Raw genomic sequence first — 22,302 nt, forward strand, 5'->3', positions numbered from 1 at the left:
ATTCAAACTCCAAGGAGGAGCAATTGGTCTAAACACAGGCCTGATTCTCGTCAGAGCCTGACAAAAAGATTGAACAACTGGTACATCTGCCAGACGCTTGTGTAACAAAATAGATAAAGCAGAAATCTGTCCCTTTAAGGAACTTGCTGACAACCCTTTCTCCAATCCGTCTTGGAGAAAAGACAAAATCCTGGGAACCCTAACCCTACTCCATGAGTAGCCCTTGGATTCGCACCAATAAAGATATTTACGCCATATTTTATGGTAAATTTTTCTAGTAACAGGCTTACGTGCCTGAATCAAGGTATCTATGACCGAATCAGAGAACCCTTGCTTAGATAAAATTAAGCATTCAATCTCCAAGCAGATAGCTGCAGAGAAACTAGATTTGGATAATGGAAGGGTCCCTGAACGAGAAGGTCTTTCCTCAAGGGAAGCTTCCACTGTGGCTGAGATGACAAGTCCACCAGAACGGCATACCAAGTCCTGCGAGGCCACGCAGGAGCGATGAGGATCACCGAAGCCCTCTCCTGTTTGACTCAAGCAATCAACCCGGGAAGGAGAGCAAACGGAGGGAACACATAAGCTAGGCTGAAAGACCAAGGTACTGCCAAGGCATCTATCAGCTCGGCCTGGGGATCCCTGGACCTGGACCCGTATCTCGGAAGCTTGGCTTTCTGACGAGAAGCCATAAGATCCAACTCCGGCTTGCCCCATTTGAGAATCAGGTTGGCAAATATCTCCGGATGAAGTTCCCATTCTCCCGGATGAAATGTCTGTCTGCTCAGAAAATCCGCCTCCCAGTTTTCCACACCTGGGATGTGGATCGCCGATAGATAACAAGAGTGAGCCTCCGCCCACTGAATTATCTTGGCTACTTCTGTCATCGCTAAGGAACTCCTTGTTCCTCCCTGATGATTGATGTAAGCTACAGTCGTAATGTTGTCCGACTGGAATGTGATGAACTTGGCTGCAGCCAACTTAGGCCAAGCCTAAAGTGCGTTGAATATTGCTCTCAACTCTAGGATATTGATGGGAAGTAGAGACTCCGTTCGAGTCCATACACCCTGAGCCCTCAGGGAGTTCCAGACTGCTCCCCATCCTAACAGGCTGGCATCCGTTGTCACTATCACCCATGAGGGCCTGTGGAAGCATGTCCCCTGGGATAGATGATCCAGCGCCAACCACCATAGGAGAGAGTCCCTTGTTCTCTGGTCTAGATTTATTTGAGGAGACAAATTTGTATAGTCTCCATTCCACTGACTGAGCATGGTCAGTTGCAGAGGCCTGAGATGAAACCGAGCAAATGGAATGATGTCCATTGCCGCTACCATCAAACCAATTACCTCCATGCACTGAGCCACTGACGGCCGAGGATTTGTCTGAAGGGCTCGGCATGTGTCCAGAATCTTTAATTTTCTGACCTCCGTCAAAAAGATTTTCATGGATAGAGAGTCGATTAGAGTTCCCAAGAAAGAAACCCTTTTGTGGAACTAGCGAACTCTTCTTCAGATTTACCTTCCACCCATGAGTCCTCAGGAAGGATAGAACAATGTCGGTATGAGACTTTGCTAGCTGATAAGACGACGCCTGGATCAGAATATCGTCCAGATAAGGTGCCACTGCAATGCCTTGCGGTCTTAGAACCGTCAGCAGAGACCCCAGAACCTTTGTGAAAATTCTGGGTGTCGTGGCCAGACCGAAAGGAAGAGCCACAAACTGAAAATGTTTGTCCAGAAAGGCAAACTTCAGGAACTTGTGATGATCTCTGTGGATAGGAACATGAAGATATGCATCCTTTAGATCCATGCTAGTCATAAATTAACCCTCCTGGATCAATGGAAGAATGGTACGAATAGTTTCCATCTTGAAAGATGGAACTCTGAGAAACTTGTTTAGACTCTTGAGATTTAAGATAGGTCTGAAAGTTCCCTCTTTTTTGGGAACTACAAACAGATTTGAATAAAACCCCTGTCCCTGTTCCTGAATTGGAATGGGACAAATTACTCCCATGGAAGATAGATCTCTTACACAGCGTAAGAACGCCTCTCTCTTTATCTGGTCTACAGACAATTGAGAAAGGAATCTTCCTCTGGGGGAAGTATTTCTGAACTCCAGTCTGTATCCCTGAGATACTATATCTATTGCCCAAGGATCTTGAAAGTCTCTTATCCAGGCATGGACGAAAAAATTATATTTTGCTCCCTACTAGATCCGGTCCCGGATCGGGGGCCACCCCTTCATGCTGACTTAGATGCAGCAACGGGTTTTTTGGGTTGTTTGCCCTTGTTCCAAGCCTGGTTGGGCCTCCACGTGGACTTGGGTTGGGAATAGCCCCCATCCTGCTTAGTGGAAGAGGAAGAGGGGGTTCCCTTGAAATTTCGAAACGAACGAAAATTACTCTGTTGACCCCTTTGTTTGGGTTTTTTATCCTGAGGGAGGAGGTGACCCTTGCCACCCGTGATATCAGAAATAATTTCTTTCAAGTCAGGACCAAACAAGGTCTTTCCCTTGTAAGGAATAGCCAAAAGCTTAGATTTGGATGACACATCGGCAGACCAGGACTTCAGCCACAAGGCCCTACGTGCTAAGATTGAAAATCCTGAGCTCTTAGCCGCCAACTTGGTAATTTGCAGAGAACCATCTGTCACAAAAGAATTGGTCAACTTAAGGGCTTTATTTCTATCCTGCATCTCTTCCAAAGAAGTTTCAGTTTTAAGAGATTCCTCCAGAGCATCAAACCAATAAGCAGCCGCCGTGGTAACCATGACGATGCAGGCTGCCGGTTGCAAAAGTAACCCCTGATGAACATAAAGCTTCTTAAGAAGACCCTCTAATTTCTTATCCATAGAGTCCTTAAAGGCACAACTATCCTCAATAGGGATAGTAGTTAGTTTAGCCAAAGTGGAAATAGCACCTTCCACCTTAGGAACCGTCTGCCAAGACTCCCTGATAGAATCCGCTATGGGATACATCTTCCTGAAAACAGGAGAAGGAGAGAATGGTATACCTGGTCTCTCCCATTCCTTAGCAATAATTTCCGAAGTTCTCTTGGGAACTGGAAAAACATCTGAATAAGAAGGAACTTCTAGATATCTGTCCAACTTACTCAATTTTTCTGGAGGAACCACGATTGAATCGCAGTCCTCCAGAGTCACCAAAAACCTCCTTCAATAACAGGCGAAGGTGTTCCAGCTTAAACCTGAAAGACATTACTGCTGAATCCGTCGGTAGCCAGGCGCTATCCGATTCAGAAAGTTCACCTTCAGATAAGGGCTCCAATTCCGATCCCTGTAATGGCATATCTGACATCGCCATTAAAGCATCCAAAGTCGTATTAGCCACAAGTTCATCCTTCCTTCTGCGTTTGCCTTGAAGGACAGTAAAGGCAGACAACACTTCAGAAAGTGTAGAGGACATAACTGCTGCTATGTTCTTTAGAGTAAATGCAGTCGAAACTGCGGAGGTACTGGACTGCGCCTGGGAAGGCGTTAGGGACTGTGACGCTTGGGGAGAAAGATGCGGCATACTCTGATTCTCATCAGTAGAACCCTGAGAAGCATCTGCTTTAGTTAAATCCTTATCAAAAAACATTTGTTCTCTGAACTGTAAAGCCCTCTCAGTACACGTGGGACAAAAGGCAACAGGAGGTTCCACATTTGCATTCAAACATAATGAACATGTAACATACCTGATATCATCCATATTAGCATTTAAACAAAACAGACTTGGTCTTAGTTTTGTAAATTAATAATAAACAAGGACCTCTGAATAAAGTGTGCAGCTGTACCTTTAAAAGAAATTCCCAAAGTTACAGCACCCACACACCGGCCAAATTAAAAAGGAGAGATAAGGGGAATATAAAAAGGAAAAATAAGAAATGAACCCTTTTACCACAGGTCCGTTAAACTAAGCTGCCTCTGCCGCCTCAACAGCACTGCTGCGACGCCTACCTGCCCCCTCGATATCCTCTCCGATGCAATATAATCTGCCTAAGACCGCTTGCTTTTCATTCTAAAACCATGCGGTCCTGGCAGTCAGTGAGGCTCCGATCTCTCTCTCACCCACGATGCATATGTCGGAATATAGCCGCGCGGCTTCCAGAGCGCGGGAGAATAACTCCGCCCTTCGTGGGCGTGACCCAACTCCGAGCGTCTCCCTCAAAGAAAACCGTGAGTCAATGTCGCTGCAAGAGCAGCCGTAAAGACAAGCGGTCTGGCCCAATAAAAGTGCTTTCTTATATTACCGCACACACATTGAGAGAAACACCACATAATCACTGGAGACATGCTCCGTATTGTCCAAACAGTTAGCCCCGTACTATCAAACAGTTAGCCCCAGCGTCAGCCCTAAGTCCAACTGCGCTCCCACATAGAAGTAAAAATGTGTACAGAGCGTCCCTATCTAATCCTCCCCCACCTCATCCTCCCTATATACCTGTAGAGAGGTCCTGGGGTAAAATTAGGGAGTCATAGAAATAAAATTTTGCAGCAATTTCTGAGTTAGTGCTGTGCCAGAAAATAATTGCTGCACATACCTTGGTGCTGATCGACAGCATGAATAGTCCCACAGCTATGAAGAAGTCTTCTGTATCTTCTTGCCCTCCTGTGGAGACAGACAGGGCCTTAGTTTGGAATTGCTAAGACCATATTAAGAAGGGCAGCACACAAAATGGGAGGCACAGTGAGAAATTAATCCCACCAGTTCCCAATGCTTTAAAGCCACCTGTAGCTCTGCTAACAAGAGGCTGACCAGGTCCTGGCTACACCCTGAAATAAAATAGTACTCACTGGTACCATTTAAAAATAAAAAAAACTCTTGATTGAAGAAACTAAACTAACACCTCACTTTACCTCTTCCTATTACTAACACAGGCAAAGAGAATGACTGGAGTGGGAGGGAAGGGAGGAGCTATATATACAGCTCTGCTGTGGTGCTCTTTGCCTCCTCCTGTTGACCATGAATCCGTGGACTCATCGTATTTTGTAAAAGAAAATAAAAAAATTCCACACAAAAGTTATAAGGGCTCAAAGATAGTAGTGAGTACGGCATTCAGCCGAAACGCGTATAATGTAGTGTTTTGCTTTTGTACCTATGTCCCTCCATGGACTTTTTAACATTTTACCAATAAATGTTATGTTTTATAATTTTGCTGCTGTTTCAACCCCTCTTTTTGGTTGATTTACATTACGCCTATTGAAGCAGCACCACCTTCAAAGTGAATAGCCATTTGTTTGGCTCTATCGGGACTGTTTCTATATAGTTGAATACCTGCAACGAATTGCCTATGAGTTACGGATGTGAACTGTTCGATTTTCTGCATATTCTTCCATATTGCTCATACCTACACAGTAGGGTTTATTCATATTGTCCCTGATATTGTGACTGTATGTTCCTAAATCACTATTTTAAGTCTCTCTCACTCCCGACACGTTCTCTGGTTGTTTATATGTATTTACAGACATATATAATTGCATTGGAGCCCTTTGCAGTTAAGTAGATGAAAACACGAAAAAAACATATTAATGCAATATTCGTTTTTAATAAAAGTTTTAACTATGTATTTACTGTAAATATTTCACATTCCAATGTTCTGTAAATAGCAGAACATGTTCTAAGTATTTTAAATAGATATTCCTATAAATATATATATATATATGAATATATCTATACCTATATATAATCATGTATATATATATATATATATATATATATATATATATATATATATATATATATATATTTATATATTTAGGTATAAATATATATTGTACCAAAATACCATCAGATATATATAGTAATATGTATTTCTGAATATATAGAACATGTTCTTCTATGTGAAGAACCTTGGAATTTGAAATATTCATATTTTCATCTCGGGCTAGGGTGTGAGTTGGGTGTTTTTTTTCTCCATTGAATACATGAACACCGCTCGTCCTATTAAATACAATAAATCGAATAAAAAAATATGTAATGTATGTCCCTTTAAATAGGAACACAAGGAATAGGTTTTGTTTTTTCCAGATGTCAAAGAAAGATCGAAACCCTGATCACCTATTAACTCACTATTTGCTAATATATTCATGTTTAAGACACATATAACATACAGACAGGCTTAACGGTATTAATGAACTGATGTTTGTGTAAAGATATATTCAGCAAGGAGCAATGAAGGTTATACGGAGAGACTGACATGCGTGTGTATGTTTGCATGTGCATATGTGTGTGTATATATGTGTGACTATATACAGTGATCTTTTTTGTATTACTTAATTTGCATTGGAGGTTTTCCCCTATTATCTTTTTACTCACCATAACTGCTTTATAGATATACATCTGTTGTCATATGTTATATTTGCCCCATGACTACAAATGTGGGTTATATGTACTGCTTTACCACTCCCTGTTGTTATGACACATTCCTATGCACTGTTCCACTCTCACAGTGAGCCTGCCTTCTCCAGCATTCTCAGTATTGCCAACCAATAGATGGTGCTATAAGCACAATGCAGGGTCTCTGTTCTTATTTGAAGCTTAGGAATTAACCTTGTCTTTGCCTCACACAAACACCGCACAATACTGGAGGGAATTAACCTGTTTCACTCCAGAACTAAACAGTAGAAAAATGATTTAACACTAGCCAGCTTCATTCTCTGCATTATGATATGGTAGGGGGATACTTTAACCTATATGGTAAGGCTGGGACACAAGTCTGAGAGCGGCCTGATGCGGCTGTGCGCGCTCAGTGTGTCCTGCCTTTTCATCTCTGCGCGCTCAGCTGCATCAGGTCACATAGCTGCGTAGCTGAGCGTTCAGAGTTGAAAATATTTGAACTTTAGAAGCGATGTGACACGGCGCGAAGCAGCTGCTTTGCGCCACATCGCTCGCAGTGTGTCAAGCGGAGCGACACGCAGCATGTAGAAGCGGCTGTGCGCGCTCAGTGTGTCCTGCCTTTTCATCTCTGCTCGCTTAGCTGCATCAGGTCACGTAGCTGAACGCTCAGAGTTGAAAATATTTGAACTTCAGAAGTGATGTGACGCGGCGCGAAGCAGCTGCTTCGCCTCGCGCCACATCGCTTGCAGTGTGTCACAGCCTTTAAGGCTGTGATACACTGCAAGCAGAGCGACACGTAGCATGTAGAAGCGGCTGTGTGCGCTCAGTGTGTCCTGCCTTTTCATCTCTGAGCACTCTGCTGTGTCAAGTCGCGTAGCTGAGCGCTCAGAGATGAAATATTTGATCTTCAGAAGTGAAGCAACGCGGAGCGAAGCAGCTGCTTCGCCTCGCGCCGCATCGCTTGCAGTGTGTCACAGCCTTTACACCTCAAGCTGTTATAGCATGTCACTCCTTCTTTAGGTGTGGGACCTCACTTAGTAAACCAGCAGGAATCAGACAGCATATATAGTAACATATTGCTGTAAATGTACTTTATAAATAACCATATAGACATACACAATTTAATTTAAAGCTATGAGTGAGCTCATAGTTCAGGAATTTACTTTTTATTCTTGAGTTAGAACTCATGAAGATTTTCCTTTGTGTTTATATATATATATTATTAAAACATAATTAAATCAAGCAAAGCAAATTGAACCAAGATCCTAGTACAAAGGAGGCAGGTACAATATCTCTTAGGGGTAGATTTATCAAAGCCATTCTCCTTTAATTCCGTCCAAAATAGCGCATAGGAACTGATTGTCATATTCATCAAAGCACTCTGCGCCTATAATTGCGCAAATTTTAAAGAAACTGCTTTGCACTCCGCTTGCATTCGCCTAGGCGCACGGGCGCGCTCCCAAGTGCAACAATATACATTAGTAATAGGCGTAATTTAACAGCCCGACCTACAAATATGCCCAGTTTCTTATTTATCATTGCGTGCTTCAATTGCGTGCTGTATATTTCGCCATACAGACTGAGGTGAACACCATTATAATACTTGCTTTTACATCTTGTGGTGCAGTACTTTCTTCTTTTAACTAATTTTTTAAAGGCTAAACGCCAAGAAGACTGTTATTGCCAGAAATTTGCGCTTCCACAGGCGCATATGGGTACCAACAGTTTTATATATATATCGATATATTGATATATTTATTTTTGCGATCTTAAATTATCAACATATGGCAAAAACACAAAAAGAAAAATGTATACTAGGCGCTGCAATATGTTGTACAAATTATACTTATATGGGTATTGATCAATATTGAGTAATCAAAAAGAAACAATACATATGCTACATATAAATATATCTACCTAAAAAATCAAACATTCGATAAACGATCTGTAGATATTGATAATCAAATGTTAAGTAATCCTCCACATAAAGGGACACTGTACCCAAAAAATTTCTTTCATGATTCGGATTGAGCATGAAATTTTAAGCAACTTTCTAATTTACTCCTTTTATCAAATTTTCTTCATTCTCTTGGTATCTTTATTTGAAATGCAAGAATGTGAGTTTAGATGCCGGCCCATTTTTGGTGAACAACCTGGGTTGTCCTTGCTGATTGGTGGATAAATCCATCCATCAATAAAAAGTGCTGTCCAGAGTACAGAAACCAAAAAAAAGCTTAGATGCCTTCTTTTTCAAATAATGATAGCAAGAGAACAAAGAAAAATTGATAATAGGAGTAAATTAGAAAGTTGCTTAAAATTGCATGCTCTTTCTGAATTACAAAAGAAAAAAATTGGGTACAGTGTCCCTTTAAGGATAATAAGGAAAGTTCTTACAGTTCCCAAACAGTTACAATTCTTTCAGTCCAAGGGAGCAAAGGGAGAAATAATCCAATGTATATGGATAGTAGATCTCTGTGGCTGCTCCTTTAAAATAGTCCCATCACGAACTCTGCATCGAAAACTAAAAAAACATAGGAAAGAACAGAAGCGCACAAATGCATCTAAGTGCAGATTAAAATGACACCTTTAATATTATAATGCCCTATAAATGAATCACACTCACACTTTAAAAACAATGTAAAAGCAGTGTTACAATTATAATAACTTGCAAACCAGCTCCGCGTCTTCTCCCGAATACACAGAACTCCAAGTTAGCGCATCCACCAATTGCTGAAGAGGGTGAGTTTCCAATTAGGCCAATCGGATGTTCATAGGCTCTCAAATCTCCTGATGGTTTGTAGCTCCTAAGGGAGTTATTTAGGAGGCAGAGACTGTTCTTTAGTGGAGTCCGATGGAGTGATCTACCCCCTTAGACTACCTGACTTGTGCAAGTCTTTGGAGGTTTATTAGCAATGTTCCTCTCCTTTATAATGTTACAATGAATCAACCAGCTAGTCCATCTTAAACTGAGGTGAATTGCGTTCACAAAAAAGTTCTCTATGCAAATCATCTTCATCAAATAGTTTATAAAGCTAAAAAAATCCCATCTAAAAGTACTAATTCCACTGAAATTTAAAGGAAAAAACAACTCAGATTAAAACTCCATATTTAGACACCTTTCTCCCCAGTGCACCCAAGTCTGAACATAAAGACTTGTGGTTGAATAAGTCTGGCTATTTTAGATGCTAGGTAACGCTGGGTTTTTCATATTTGGTTGTTCAGGTCTAGAGGCCCTTTTATCAAGCTCCGAATGGAGCTTGAGGGCCCATGTTTCTGGCGAGCCTGCAGGCGGACCGCTACTCCACAACCCTGTCCGCCTGCTCTGAGCACAATTGTGATTGACACACCCCTGCTGGCGGCCGCGAATCTGCAGGGGGCGGCGTTGCATCAGCAGCTCACAAGAGCTGCTGGTGCAATGCTGAATACGCAGAGCGTATTGCTCTCCGCATTCAGCTAGGTCTGTCGGACCTAATCCGCACTGTCGGATCAGGTCCAACAGACCTTTAATAAATAGGCCTCATAATGTTTAACATTTTGATTACTTTGGCGTAATTAGGTGACTTTTCCATTCTACATAATAACTCATTTGTGATTACCGTTTATCAATGATTAGACACTTTCCAATTTATTTCCATTATCGAAATTTGCAGTCTTTTTATATGCACACTTTCTGAGGCACCAGTTCCTATTCAGCATGTGCACAAGTTCACAGATTATAAATATACTAGTCTGTGATTGGCTGATGTTTGTCACTTTATACAGGGGGGGGCGGAAAAGAGAAGAAAAAATAGATTTGCCAGAAAACAAATATACTACTTATTTGAAATTCAGAGTAAGTATTATACATTATCTTTTTTTTATACACTTATTAATTATGCAACTCTACTGTATTTAGTGGTCCTTTAATGAGAGGTAAAAGTGGTTTTAGAATAATAACTATTTTGGTGCTCTGTATTTTGATTTCCTTTCTTTGTCCATTAAAGGGACAGTATACACTCATTTTCATATAACTGCATGTAATAGACACTACTATAAAGAATAAGATGCACAGATACTGATATAAAAATCCAGTATAAAACTGTTTTAAAACTTACTTAGAAGTTCTAAGTTTAGCTCTGCTGAAAAGGTGGCTGGAAAGCCCACTGCAAGTGGGAAATAAGACCCTCCCCCCCTCCCCCTTCTTTTGCATATAAAAAGACCCTTTACACAAACAGGAGCAAGTTGGAGAAGGTAGCTGACGGTATTCACATAAAACTTTGGGGCTTGGTTAGGAGTCTGAAAATCAGAGCAATGTTATTTAAAAATAAGCAAAACTATACATTTTTTAAAAAAGAAAACTTTATGGGCTATATAAATAGATCATCTACAAAACATTTATGCAAAGAAAAAAATGAGTGTATAATGTCCCTTTAAGGAATATTAAAAGAGTAACTGCACCACAGTGATATATGGTTCTTCTTTAAATGCAGTCTTTTGCACCTTTGCAAGGCATTTCTAGATAGGTAGATCTGTCTATCTATATACATACATATGTATATATATATATATATATTCACTAAACAAATTAGCCAATGTCACTGGCATGATCAAAAACATGTTTGTAAAGTAATACATACATCTCAAAATCCCCTGGCTAGTACATGATGCAAATTCTTAGCCTAAGACAAAATTCTGCGAGCTGACGAAAGAAATCAAAGAGGAGAGTTCTGATTAGAGATGTGTGCTTATCTACACAGATGACAGGAATCAAGTGGTTACGGCCTTCCCTGCACATGCCTGTCTCTGATCTCTCCTGGCTCTCCCACTGTCACCCACCTACAGGCCATCTAACCTCACTATCACAATATAAACATGTTATCTGCCGAGACAGATTAGGCTGGTGCAAAAAATCTGCAAACCTGCAGTTGACAGTAACAAACCCAGGGCTAATACGCTGCTTTCTTTATCCTACTGCCTATGGCACTGTATTTGAATTTGATTTTTTTTCATGTAAAACTTTTCAAAACAGTCATATTATATAATATAGTATATAGCAGGGGAATTTAGACGCTAGGAAGATGTGCTATGTTCTGTTACCATTTTCTCCATTTCTCAGATTTTGATAATTGATTATTTTATTTCTTTAAATAAACTTTTTTTTTTACATTCACCTCAATATCAAACAATTTTGTACAAATAGAATCCAATAGGCACTGCATATTACAATCTTATGCTCTTTTAAATCTTTAAAGGGACAGCACTTTTTTATTCTTTTATTTATTTTGCTCTCTTTTCCTGTAATTTAAGTCTAAAAATGAAGTTTGACATGTCAGAACATAACAGGCTTCACAAACCTAACCTTCATATCTATCCCTAATTGGCTTAAGCAGAGATGATTAAAGGGACAGTGAATTCAAAATTAACCTTTTGTGATTGTGATGGAGTCTGCAACTTTCCAATTTACTTCTGTTATCTAATTTGCTTGTTCTATTGGTAACTTTTGTTGGAAAACATAACTACGTATGCTCAGGAGCACATCGGGTGAGCTAATGACAAGAGGTATATATGTAAAGCCACCAATCAGCAGCTATCTCCCGGTAGTGCATTGTTGCATGGATATCAAGAGAATGAAGCAAATTTGATAAAAGAAGTAAATTGGAAAGTTGTTTAAAATAGTATGCTGTATCTGAATGATGAAAGAAACAAATTGGGTTTATATATTTGCCTATTGTACTGCACAACATATATATAAGTCTGAGCTGCAGGAATCTCTAGCAGTTACGGCTGTAAAGTTTCAGTCGAGAGCTGGAGATCCTAAGCTCATGGCATCTGTCTTCATATAGAAGTCAGATGCCCAATCGTTACAGATGGTGACACTGTGTGTGTCACCGTATGTAATGATCGTTGCTGGTGCCAGCGGGACGTGTGGGAGGGAAACCAGGAGGCGATCCAGCAACGGAGGGGGGAGGGAGGAGAGAGGGAGTGGGATGGGCCCTACTCTGAAGAAAAATAAATAAAGGGAGAGGGAGGAATGGGGGGCTACAGTACAAAAAAGAAGGTGATGTGGGGGGCACTAGGGAATGTCCCCCCAGACTACTAAACTACAGAAAAAAATATATATATAGTACTGAGCAAAAGTCTTAGGCCACCATTATATTTGTTGTTCTAACAAAGTTTTAATGACCATCCATATTTATTTTTCGGTCTCTATATTAAGATACAAACAGAAAATACAGGAAATATGTACACAAAATATAAAAAACACAATTTCAGGACAAAATGGCATCTTCAGGCAAAAGTCAGTATTTAGTGTGACCTCCCTTGGCACTAAGCATATCTATTCTTGAACACTTTTGGAGAGACTGCCCTGAAGTTTTCTGAATTAATCTTCTGGTATATTATACCAGGCTTCTTTCAGCACTTCCCAGAGTTCTTCTTTAGATTTACGTTGTCTATTATTTCTTTCTATGTCCAGGTGATCCTATACTGCCTCTATAATATTCAGGTCTGATGACTGTCAGTGTTTTATCAGCTGTTTTTCTCTACAAATATGATTTCACTGCATTAGCAGTGTGCTTGGGATCGTTATCATGCTGAAAAATAAAACCATTCCCAATAAGGCGCTTTCCAGAAGGAATGGTGTGATAAATTAAAACCTGTCTGTACTTTTCAGCATTTATGATCCCATCAATTCGGACAAAATCGTCAACACCACTGGCAGAAATTCAGCCTTAAACAAGGACAGACTCTCAACCATGTTTCACTGAAGTCCGCAATCACTGATTCTTCCATCTATCTCCAATTCTACTTCTCACATATTGTCTACGATTGCACCCAAACATTTCAAACTTGGATTTGTCACTCCATAATACTCTTTTACACTGATCTTCTTTGCAATATTTATAAGCTTTAGCATATCTTAGCCTTTTCACCCTGTTCCCCTTCCGAAAAGTTTTTTCTTGGCTGCTACCCTTCCACAAAAAACATTCCTGATCAAGCTTCTTCACACTGTAGAAGGGTCAACTTGGCATCCCGATGAAGCTGCCAGATGCTAAGCCAGGTCCTTGCTGAACTTCTTCCGGTCTCTCAAAGAAGAAACTCTGAGAAACTTCTCTTCAGAAAAAAATAAAATAATAAATAAAAGAAAAGCTACTTAAACAATCTGCATACTAGTGTGGGGGGGGGGGGGGGGGTGAGGCAGGGAAGAAAGGTGTTTGTGAGGGATCGGGTAGGGATCAGGGGATGGGAGGTGTCAGGTGGGAGAGTAATCTCTACACTAAAGCTAAAATAAATCTTACAAGCTTCCTGATTAACCCCTTCACTGCCGGAAATAATGGAAGTGTGGTGTACAGCAGCAATTAGCTGCATTCTAATTACTAAAATGCAATGGCAAAGCCATATATGTCCACTATTTCTAAACAAATCCCAAAGAAGGATCCCAGAGAAGTTTTTACAATCATTTGTGCCATAATTGCACAAGCGGTATGTTAATAATATCAGTGAGAAACCCAAAGTTTGTGAAAAAGTTAACTTTTTTTTATATATGATCGCATTTGGCGGTGAAATGGTGGCATGAAATATACCAAAATGGGCCTAGATCAATACCTCGGGTTGGAGTGATAGCAAAAATGCTAAACATTCTCCTGTATTTTGGGCAAGTTCTCTGAAAGTCCCTGTAGTGAAGTGGATTGGATCCTCCAAATAAAGTGGGTGGAGTCTGCCTATTTAAAAACAATTGTAAACAACAAGGTGAGTGTGCATTCAAAATATTTTCAAGGCAGCTCAGATTGCAGAAAAATCTTGAAATTACAATTTGTTAACTGTCCCTTTAAAGCTACATTGCACACACAATTGTCTTTCCATCTAAAACAAGGTATTCCTATATTAATACATTTTTTATAATGTATTTTCTTAATAAAACTATCCTTGCCACATTTCAAGAGGATTGTCTCTCTCCACCAATTTGAGCTATGTGAGTTGTCTCTACTAGCCAGTTTAAATTTAAACAGCTTTTTTTTTTTTATCTTGGTAAAAAAAAGAAAAAAATGCTGCTATGTTCAATGACGCTTTAATAGGCCATTCTAATGAAAAAATACATACTCTAATTCGCAAAGAGCATTTTAACACTAGCGATCCTGCAACTCTATGGGCTAGATTGCAATTGGCATTCAAATTTTTTTTGCTCACTCCCAAACTTCACTAGAAGTAATCTTTTAACACAGTTGCTTTAGCATGTGTATTACACGTTGTAAGTAAATAATTTGCGCACACGCAAAACCCGATGCATGCTAACTTCCGTACTTTGGATATTGCGTCCAGGTTTACTTCTTATCCCCATAGACGTCAATCGAGCGCACTGAATTAAAAAAAAAAACACACTTATTGCTTACTAGCTAAACTGACACGCATTAGACCTACAGCACTAAACCTGAAGTGAGTTATGAATCTTTAACATTCCAATGTTCTTCACATAGAAGAAAATGTTTTTTTTTATTTTAAAAGTTTATTTCTATATATATCTGATGATTTTTATGTAAAATATATATCTATACCTATATATCTATATGAATATATATATATATATATATATATATATATATATATATATATATATATATATGTATTAGAGACACAGTAAAACACATTACAATATATAAACTTTTTTTTTTAAATTCATGTTTAAAGGTATTTAAGTGGAAAGGGCTCCAAAGTGTATATATATGATATATATGTGTAACTAATGGGCGTATTCAAGACAAAAGATGAATATTAGATGGGGGATGCTGCATCCATACGGTTGGATCAAGTGAAGATGATGGCAGCTGTATGTCCTGATGAAGTATAAGCTACAGAGATCATTTCACTAGCAATGCAGAGAAATAAAATGGAGTGAAGAGCCACTTAATAAAATATCGCTTTTATATAGAAAATATCTTAACTTTTGAACGCTGTTATGACGTTCTATTCCATCCTAACTGTGTCAGGCTTTAGCGCCGTTAGGACGGAATAGAATGTCATAACCGTTTGGCTGCCCTGAAGCCAACAGCGCTTCCAGGATGCGATCGCGGTCTGGAGGGCATGCCTAGCATCATAGGGACGCCCCCCTGACCCAATCCTATTATTGAAATCTCACGATCGCAAGATCTCAATTTGTTTACATTGGAACAATGTTCCGATGTAGACAAATTAACCCTGTCATCAAAGGGTTAAAGGAACAGTGTTATTATTTTTGTACACATCACATATCTGGAGTTATTTTAAATCACTGAAAAAAGTAATATTTGAAAGGCAGTGATTTATAAAATATATAGTAGTATATTTAAATATGGACCACATACACAGTGAAAATTCTCATTGAAAACAGTAATAGCTTTTACAAGAAGCATTTTCTAATACTTCAGAAAAAGAACAGAGGCGCCACTGTGGCCCAGTACCACTAAAACAGGTAGAAATTAATGCTGGATAACAAGTTATACTCACAAACGGTAGCACCCAACGGTGCTAGTGGGGCAGGCTGGAACTTTGCAGTGGTCCAGCTCACTGTAGGCTTCCAGCAATAAGGTCTGGTTAGATCACCTTGGGGGAGCCCTCCTGTTGCCTGTATGAACACAAAAAGCAATTTCTACCTGTTTTGGTGGTACTAGGCCATGGTGGCACCTTTTTCTGCAGATCACGTTATATCAGGATTTGACCGTCTTTCGACAGAGAGCTGCCTCATTTTGGATCATTTGGACTTTTATGTTCAGTTGGTTTATGGTTTTTGATTGTTTTTTGTATAGTGAATAAGAAGCACCCCCTTTGGGATTGGTTGTACAGTTATACACCATTCTCTATTCTATTTTTCTAATACTTGCATATTTTAAAAATGCTTCTATTCAAAAGTGAAATGCATTGATGTATATTTCAATTTTGGCTGGAATGTCCTTTTAAAGGGACACTAAAGACAAAATTACCTTTCATGATTAAGAGCACACAATTGCTTTCCAATTTACGCATATTATCTTTTTATATGCACACTTTCTGAGGTATCATCTCTTACTGAGCATGTGTAATAGTTCACAGTCTGTATGAGTATGTGATTTGCTGATGGCTGTCACATGAACTCCAGCTCTGAAGTTTCAATGCACAAGAATAAACTGAAAAATGTGACAAGTGAGAACACAAATTGGCTTATTTTTTAATTTCCTTTCATTTAAATCTGAACATAGTAGTCTTCCCCTGGAAAAGGCTGGAATGCATTTCATGACCCTCCTGCTAAAAGGGATATGAGACCTAAACATGTTCTTTTGTGATTCACACAGAGCACACAATTTTAAAAAAGTTTCCAATTTACTTCTATGATCAAATTTGCTTTGTTTCCATGCTATTCTTTGTTGAAGAGATACCTGGGGTAGGTGTCTGGACCACTACATGGCAGAAAATAGTGCTGCCATCTAGTGAGCTTGCAAATGGATAACATACTTGCAAAGCTGCTGCCATATAGTGCTCCAGAAATGGGCAGCCTTCTAAGCTAATGTCCTTGCATTTCAACCAAAGATACCAAAAGAACAAAGAATTGATAATAGAAGTAAATTAGGAAGTTGTTTAAAATTGCATGTTCTATTTATATCATAAAAGAAAAAAAATAGGTTTTATTTCCCTTTACGGGAACTTATTAAAGGGACATGAAACCCAATTTTTTTTCTTTCGTGATTTAGAAAGAGCATGCAATTTTAAACAACTTTCTAATTTACTTCTAATATCTAATTTGCTTCATTCTCTTGATATCACTTGCTGAAAAGCATATCTAGATATGCTCAGAAACTGCTGATTGGTTGCTGCACATAGAGGCCTTGTGTGATTGGCTCACACATGTGCATTGCTATTTTTTCAACAAAGGATATCTAAAGAATTGAGCAAATTAGATAATAGAAGTAAATTGGAAAGTTGTTTAAAATTGCATGCCCTATCTGAATCATGAAAGTTTAATTTTGACTAGACTGTCCCTTTAATATCTCTATCTAATCGGCCACAGCAGAAAAGATGAATAAATAAAACTCAATGGGCTGTTCGACCTTTAATGTATTTTTATTCTTCTGAGGGTTTTCCTCAAGCACAAAAAGGGACACTGCTACCTAAGGGCCCGTTGATCTAAAGGTCTCTGGGCTGGCATAATTATTAAAGAATGCTCATCAGTCCTTCTATTTCCCTCGTGGAATGATCTAAAGCCGGGGTGTCTCACTAAGGGGCGTATACTGCTTTTCCATATGCTATGTGCACAATAAAATTTGTATTTTAAAAATCTTACAAAATGAATAAATGAACCATTCACACAAAAATACGTAGGGAAAAATGAAAATTTGTATGTAAATTACTCCGGAATAATTTGTATCAAATATAAACAGCATAATTTAAGTACACAGGATGTGCAAAAATCACTTAGAATTTTGTATTTTTAAGTACAAAATACAAATGGACAGATTACAAGCGGAGCACTAAATATCGCTATTAAGAAAGCGATATTTATGCTCCACTGTATAATACCAGCGCACACTAATGTGTGCTGGTATTACAAGTTAAACAGCAATGCGAACACGAGCATTGCTCTCACAAGAGCGTGCTTCCATAGGCTCCAATGGGAGCCTTGTTCTGATGTTGTCAGATACGGCATCAGAGCCTAAGCACAGCGATTGCAGCATTTGTGAATATATATGTATATGCTGATATAGATATATATAGTTATGTGTTAATATGTGTATAAACAAATATTAACACATAAATATATATGTATATAAGCATATACATGTATATTTACAGGGAATACACAGTTCCCATAGACTGTAATGTAAAGGCACTTTTCAGTGTCTGTTTTCTTCTAACACCCCACTCTCACCATCCTTAGACCCCAAAAACTGCCTAGTGCAGTTGTTTTTTATTTTAAAAAAAAAAAAAGCTACATTTTTTTTAAATAAAAAATTATAATGCCCTCTATTTTGAGGGTATTTGGGGCACTTTTAGAAAATTAACCAGAGATGGGATCTGTGGTTAATTTTCTGAGCGCTAATTGCTACTGCGAGCTTGTGGTAGCAATAACCAGTCACATGGATTTAGCGCTCCACTTGTAATCTAGCCCCGAGTGTAATTGTTGTTTTTTCGTAAAATGGGCTGAACATGGGCGTTCCATGGGCGTATATGAAATTGTCTCTCTAATTCCAGCGTAATTTTGTAAAGATTCTCGCACTTCAGATGTCACAGTTTTTTCTCATCAACTAAAAGCTGGCAGGCAAGCTTTTCTCAAAACACTGAAAGTATTTATAACACTAACAGACAAACACATGCATGCGAAAATGTAGGCGATTTTAAGATGCTATACGCAGAAAGCAGCGTAATTTGATTTATGTTGGCTGCAGGATTTAATTTTTAATGTGTGCCCCCCTCCTCACTGCTAACTTCGCTCCCCAGTGCGAAGTGTTGCTTTCCAGCAAGCTCCTTTACTTTCAATAGGAGACATCTTGCCACTCGCAGGGACTGCCCATTTTTTACGATAATTCCACCAGGGCAGCCCTTACGAGGGTCGAAGAGAAAACCCTTATCTGATCTTGCGAGGTTTAGATAATCGGGTCTTTAGAGTATGAAATTGGTACAACAACATATAAATATGCACAGACATCCTATAAAAAATATCCTTTTGGTTTTTTTGTGATAGTGCAGCCTTAATAGTATGATTTATCTGATGTCAAAAAGTTGATTTTTTTTTTCTGGTTTCTTAAGTGAAATCACAATTACTGAAATCAAATAAATCATTGTTATCTGATACAAAAGTAATAACTTAGCTTTAAAAAAAAACAGTAAACACCCTGCAATTACAACATTTTTCTACCTGTGTTTGAATATTAGAACAGAATAATACCTTGTTTGATGCAGTTGTTTTTCAATGGTCAAACTCCACACAACACTTTTCATATTTGGAAGAGCCAATCTGGAGCCTGCAGATGACAGGACTTGTCAGTGTCATTGTGTTAACAAAATCTTCTTTGTTTGGCTTTAGCAAAAATGATAACAAACTGGAAATTAAAGGTACATGAAACCCACATTTTTTCTTTCAGGATTTAGAAAGAGAATGCAATTTTAAACATCTTTCTAATTTACTTCTATTATCTCATTTGTTTTATTCTCTTGATATTCTTTGCTGAAAAGCATATCCAGATATGCTCAGTAGCTGCTGATTGGTTGCTGCACATAGAAGCCTCGTGTGATTGGCTCACCCATGTGCATTGTTTTTTCTTCAACTAAGGATATCTAAAAAAATAAGCAAAATAAATAATAGAAGTAAATTGTAATGTTGTTTAAATTTGTATTCTCTATCTGAATCATGAAATAAAGATTTTGGGTTTAGTGGCCCTTTAAGGAGATATATTGTCAAGCCTGTCATGTGCGTTTTTCAGTTTTTAGGACTAGAACATCCACAATTTTCATACTTAAATTACAGAAAAAGGGGGTAAAAAAATAATACAAGTATATTGCTAAGTTGTTTTACTATGCATAATTAAGTAAAGTAGAACATGAGCTATGTATCAAATGTGTATAAGAATTGTATACAGCATTTTAAAACAGAATAAGACCATATAATATAGTTCTGAGTTTAATATCACAGTATTGCCTATAAACTTGTCTTTCTACAAGTATTCAACACATAACTAGTTCTTAGAGTGATGAATGGAATCCCTGCTTGGTCTTGCCTAAAATACTGTTAAAGGGACATGAAACCCACATTTTTTCTTTCATGATTTAGACAGAAAATGCATTTTTAAACATCTTTCTAATTTACTTCTATTATCTAATTTGTTTTATTCTCTTGATATTCTTTGCTGAAAAGCATATCTAGATATGCTCAGTAGCTGCTGATTGGTTGCTGCACATAGAAGCCTCATGTGATTGGCTCACCCATGTGCATTGCTTTTTCTTCAAATGAGGATATCTAAAAAATGAAGCAAAATAAATAATAGAAGTAAATTGTAATGTTTTTTAAATTTGTATTCTCTATCTGAATCATGAAAGAAAGATTGTGGGTTTAGTGGCCCTTTAAGTTACTTAGACAAGGACCAATCATCATTTACTGCTGTAATTAGGGTTGCCAGGTGTCCAGTATTCAACCAGACAGCTCAGTATTTTAGCAGGCTGTCCAGGAAAATCTTCACACAAAAATACTGGACACTCAAATGTCCAGTTTATTTGAAGGGACAGTCTACACCAGAATGTTTATTGTTTAAAATTATAGCTAATCCCTTTATTACCCATTCCTAAGTTTTGCATAACCAACACAGTTATATTAATATATGTTTTACCTATGTGATTGGCTTGTATCTACACCTCTGCAGACTGCCCCCTTATCTCAGTGCTTTTTACAGACATACAGTTTAAACAATCAGTGCATACTCCTAAATAACTCCACGGGAGTGAGCACATTGGTATGTATATGACACACAAGAATTATTACTGTCTGAGAAAAACTTTCAAAATGCTCTGAGCTATGAGGTGGTTTTCAACAGTTTTAGAAATCAGTTTGAGCCTGCAAGTGTAGCTTTTCAAAAATACCACCAAGGGAACAAAGCAAATTTAAAGATAAAAGTCAATTGGAAAGTTGTTTAAAATTGCATGCCCTATCTGAATCATACAAGTTTAATTTTGACTAGACTGTCCCTTTAAAATCGCTGTGAGTTAGCTTCTATGCCTTATTGCAAATATAAGCTCCTATGCCTTATTGCAAATATGGGTGCGAAATAAGCGAGGGACAGTTAAAGGGGTTAAATCTATTCTGTTTACATGTGTTACTGGCAGGTAAAATTATTTATTTGTATATCACTGGCAGCCAAAGAGGTAAAAATATTTATCTGTATATCGCTGGCAGCCAAAGAGGTAAAAAAAAGTATTTGAATGTCATTGACAGCCAAGGGGCAAAATTATTTATTTGTATATCACTGGCAGCCAAAGCGGTAAAATGAATTATTTGTATATCACTGGCAACCAATGAGGAAAAAATATTTTTTTGTATATCACTGACAGCCAAATAGTAAAATTATTTATCTGTATATCACTGGCAGCCAAATAGGTAAAATTATGTATTTGTATATCACAGGCAGCCAAGGGGTAAAATAATTTATTTGTAAATCACTGGCAGCCAAATAGGTAAAATTATTTATTTGTATATCACTGACTGCCAAATAGGTAAAATTATTTATTTGTATGTTACAGACAGCCAAAGAGGTAACATTATTTATTTGTATGTCACTGGCAGCCAAGGGGTAAAATTGTTTATTTGTATGTTATTGGCAGCCAAAGAGGTACAATTATTTATTTGTATGTCACTGGCAGCCAAGGGGTAAAATTGTTTATTTGTATGTTATTGGCAGCCAAAGGGATACAATTATATATTTGTATGTCACTGGCAGCCAAGGGGTAAAATTGTTTATTTGTATGTTATTGGCAGCCAAAGAGGTACAATTATTTTTTTGTATGTCACTGGCAGCCAAGGGGTAAAATTGTTTATTTGTATATTATTGACAGCCAAAGAGCTACAATTATTTTTTTGTATGTCACTGGCAGCCAAGGGGTAAAATTGTTTATTTGTATATTATTGACAGCCAAAGAGATACAATTATTTATTTGTATGTCACTGGCGGCCAAGGGGTAACATTATTTATTTGTATATCACTGGCAGCCAAAGAGGTAAATTTATTTATCTTTATGTCACTGGCAGCCAAAGAGGTAAAATTATTTATTTGTATGTCACTGACAGCCAAAGAGGTAAACATTTTTTATCTGTATATCACTGGCAGCCACAGAGATAAAATTATTAATTTGTATATCACTGGCAGCCAAAGGGGTAAAATAATTTATTTGTATGTTACTGACAGACAGAGAGGTAAAATATTTATTTGTATGTCACTGGCTGCCAAAGAGGTAAAAATATTTATTTGTATGTCACTGATAGCCATGGGGTAAAATTATTTA

General features: G+C 38.1%; 1 protein-coding gene across 1 annotated transcript in view; it reads left to right on the forward strand.

Moving 5' to 3' along the window:
• The first annotated feature begins 4,069 nt into the window (after positions 1-4,069).
• The window catches only part of SMUG1 (single-strand-selective monofunctional uracil-DNA glycosylase 1), a 30,698-nt gene continuing 12,465 nt past the window's right edge, over positions 4,070-22,302 (forward strand). Inside the window, 1 exon segment of the mRNA XM_053705539.1 lies at positions 4,070-4,200. Coding sequence (XP_053561514.1) covers positions 4,070-4,200 — 131 coding nt within the window.

Source organism: Bombina bombina, chromosome 3 (assembly GCF_027579735.1).
Source record: "Bombina bombina isolate aBomBom1 chromosome 3, aBomBom1.pri, whole genome shotgun sequence".
NCBI lineage: Eukaryota > Metazoa > Chordata > Amphibia > Anura > Bombinatoridae > Bombina > Bombina bombina.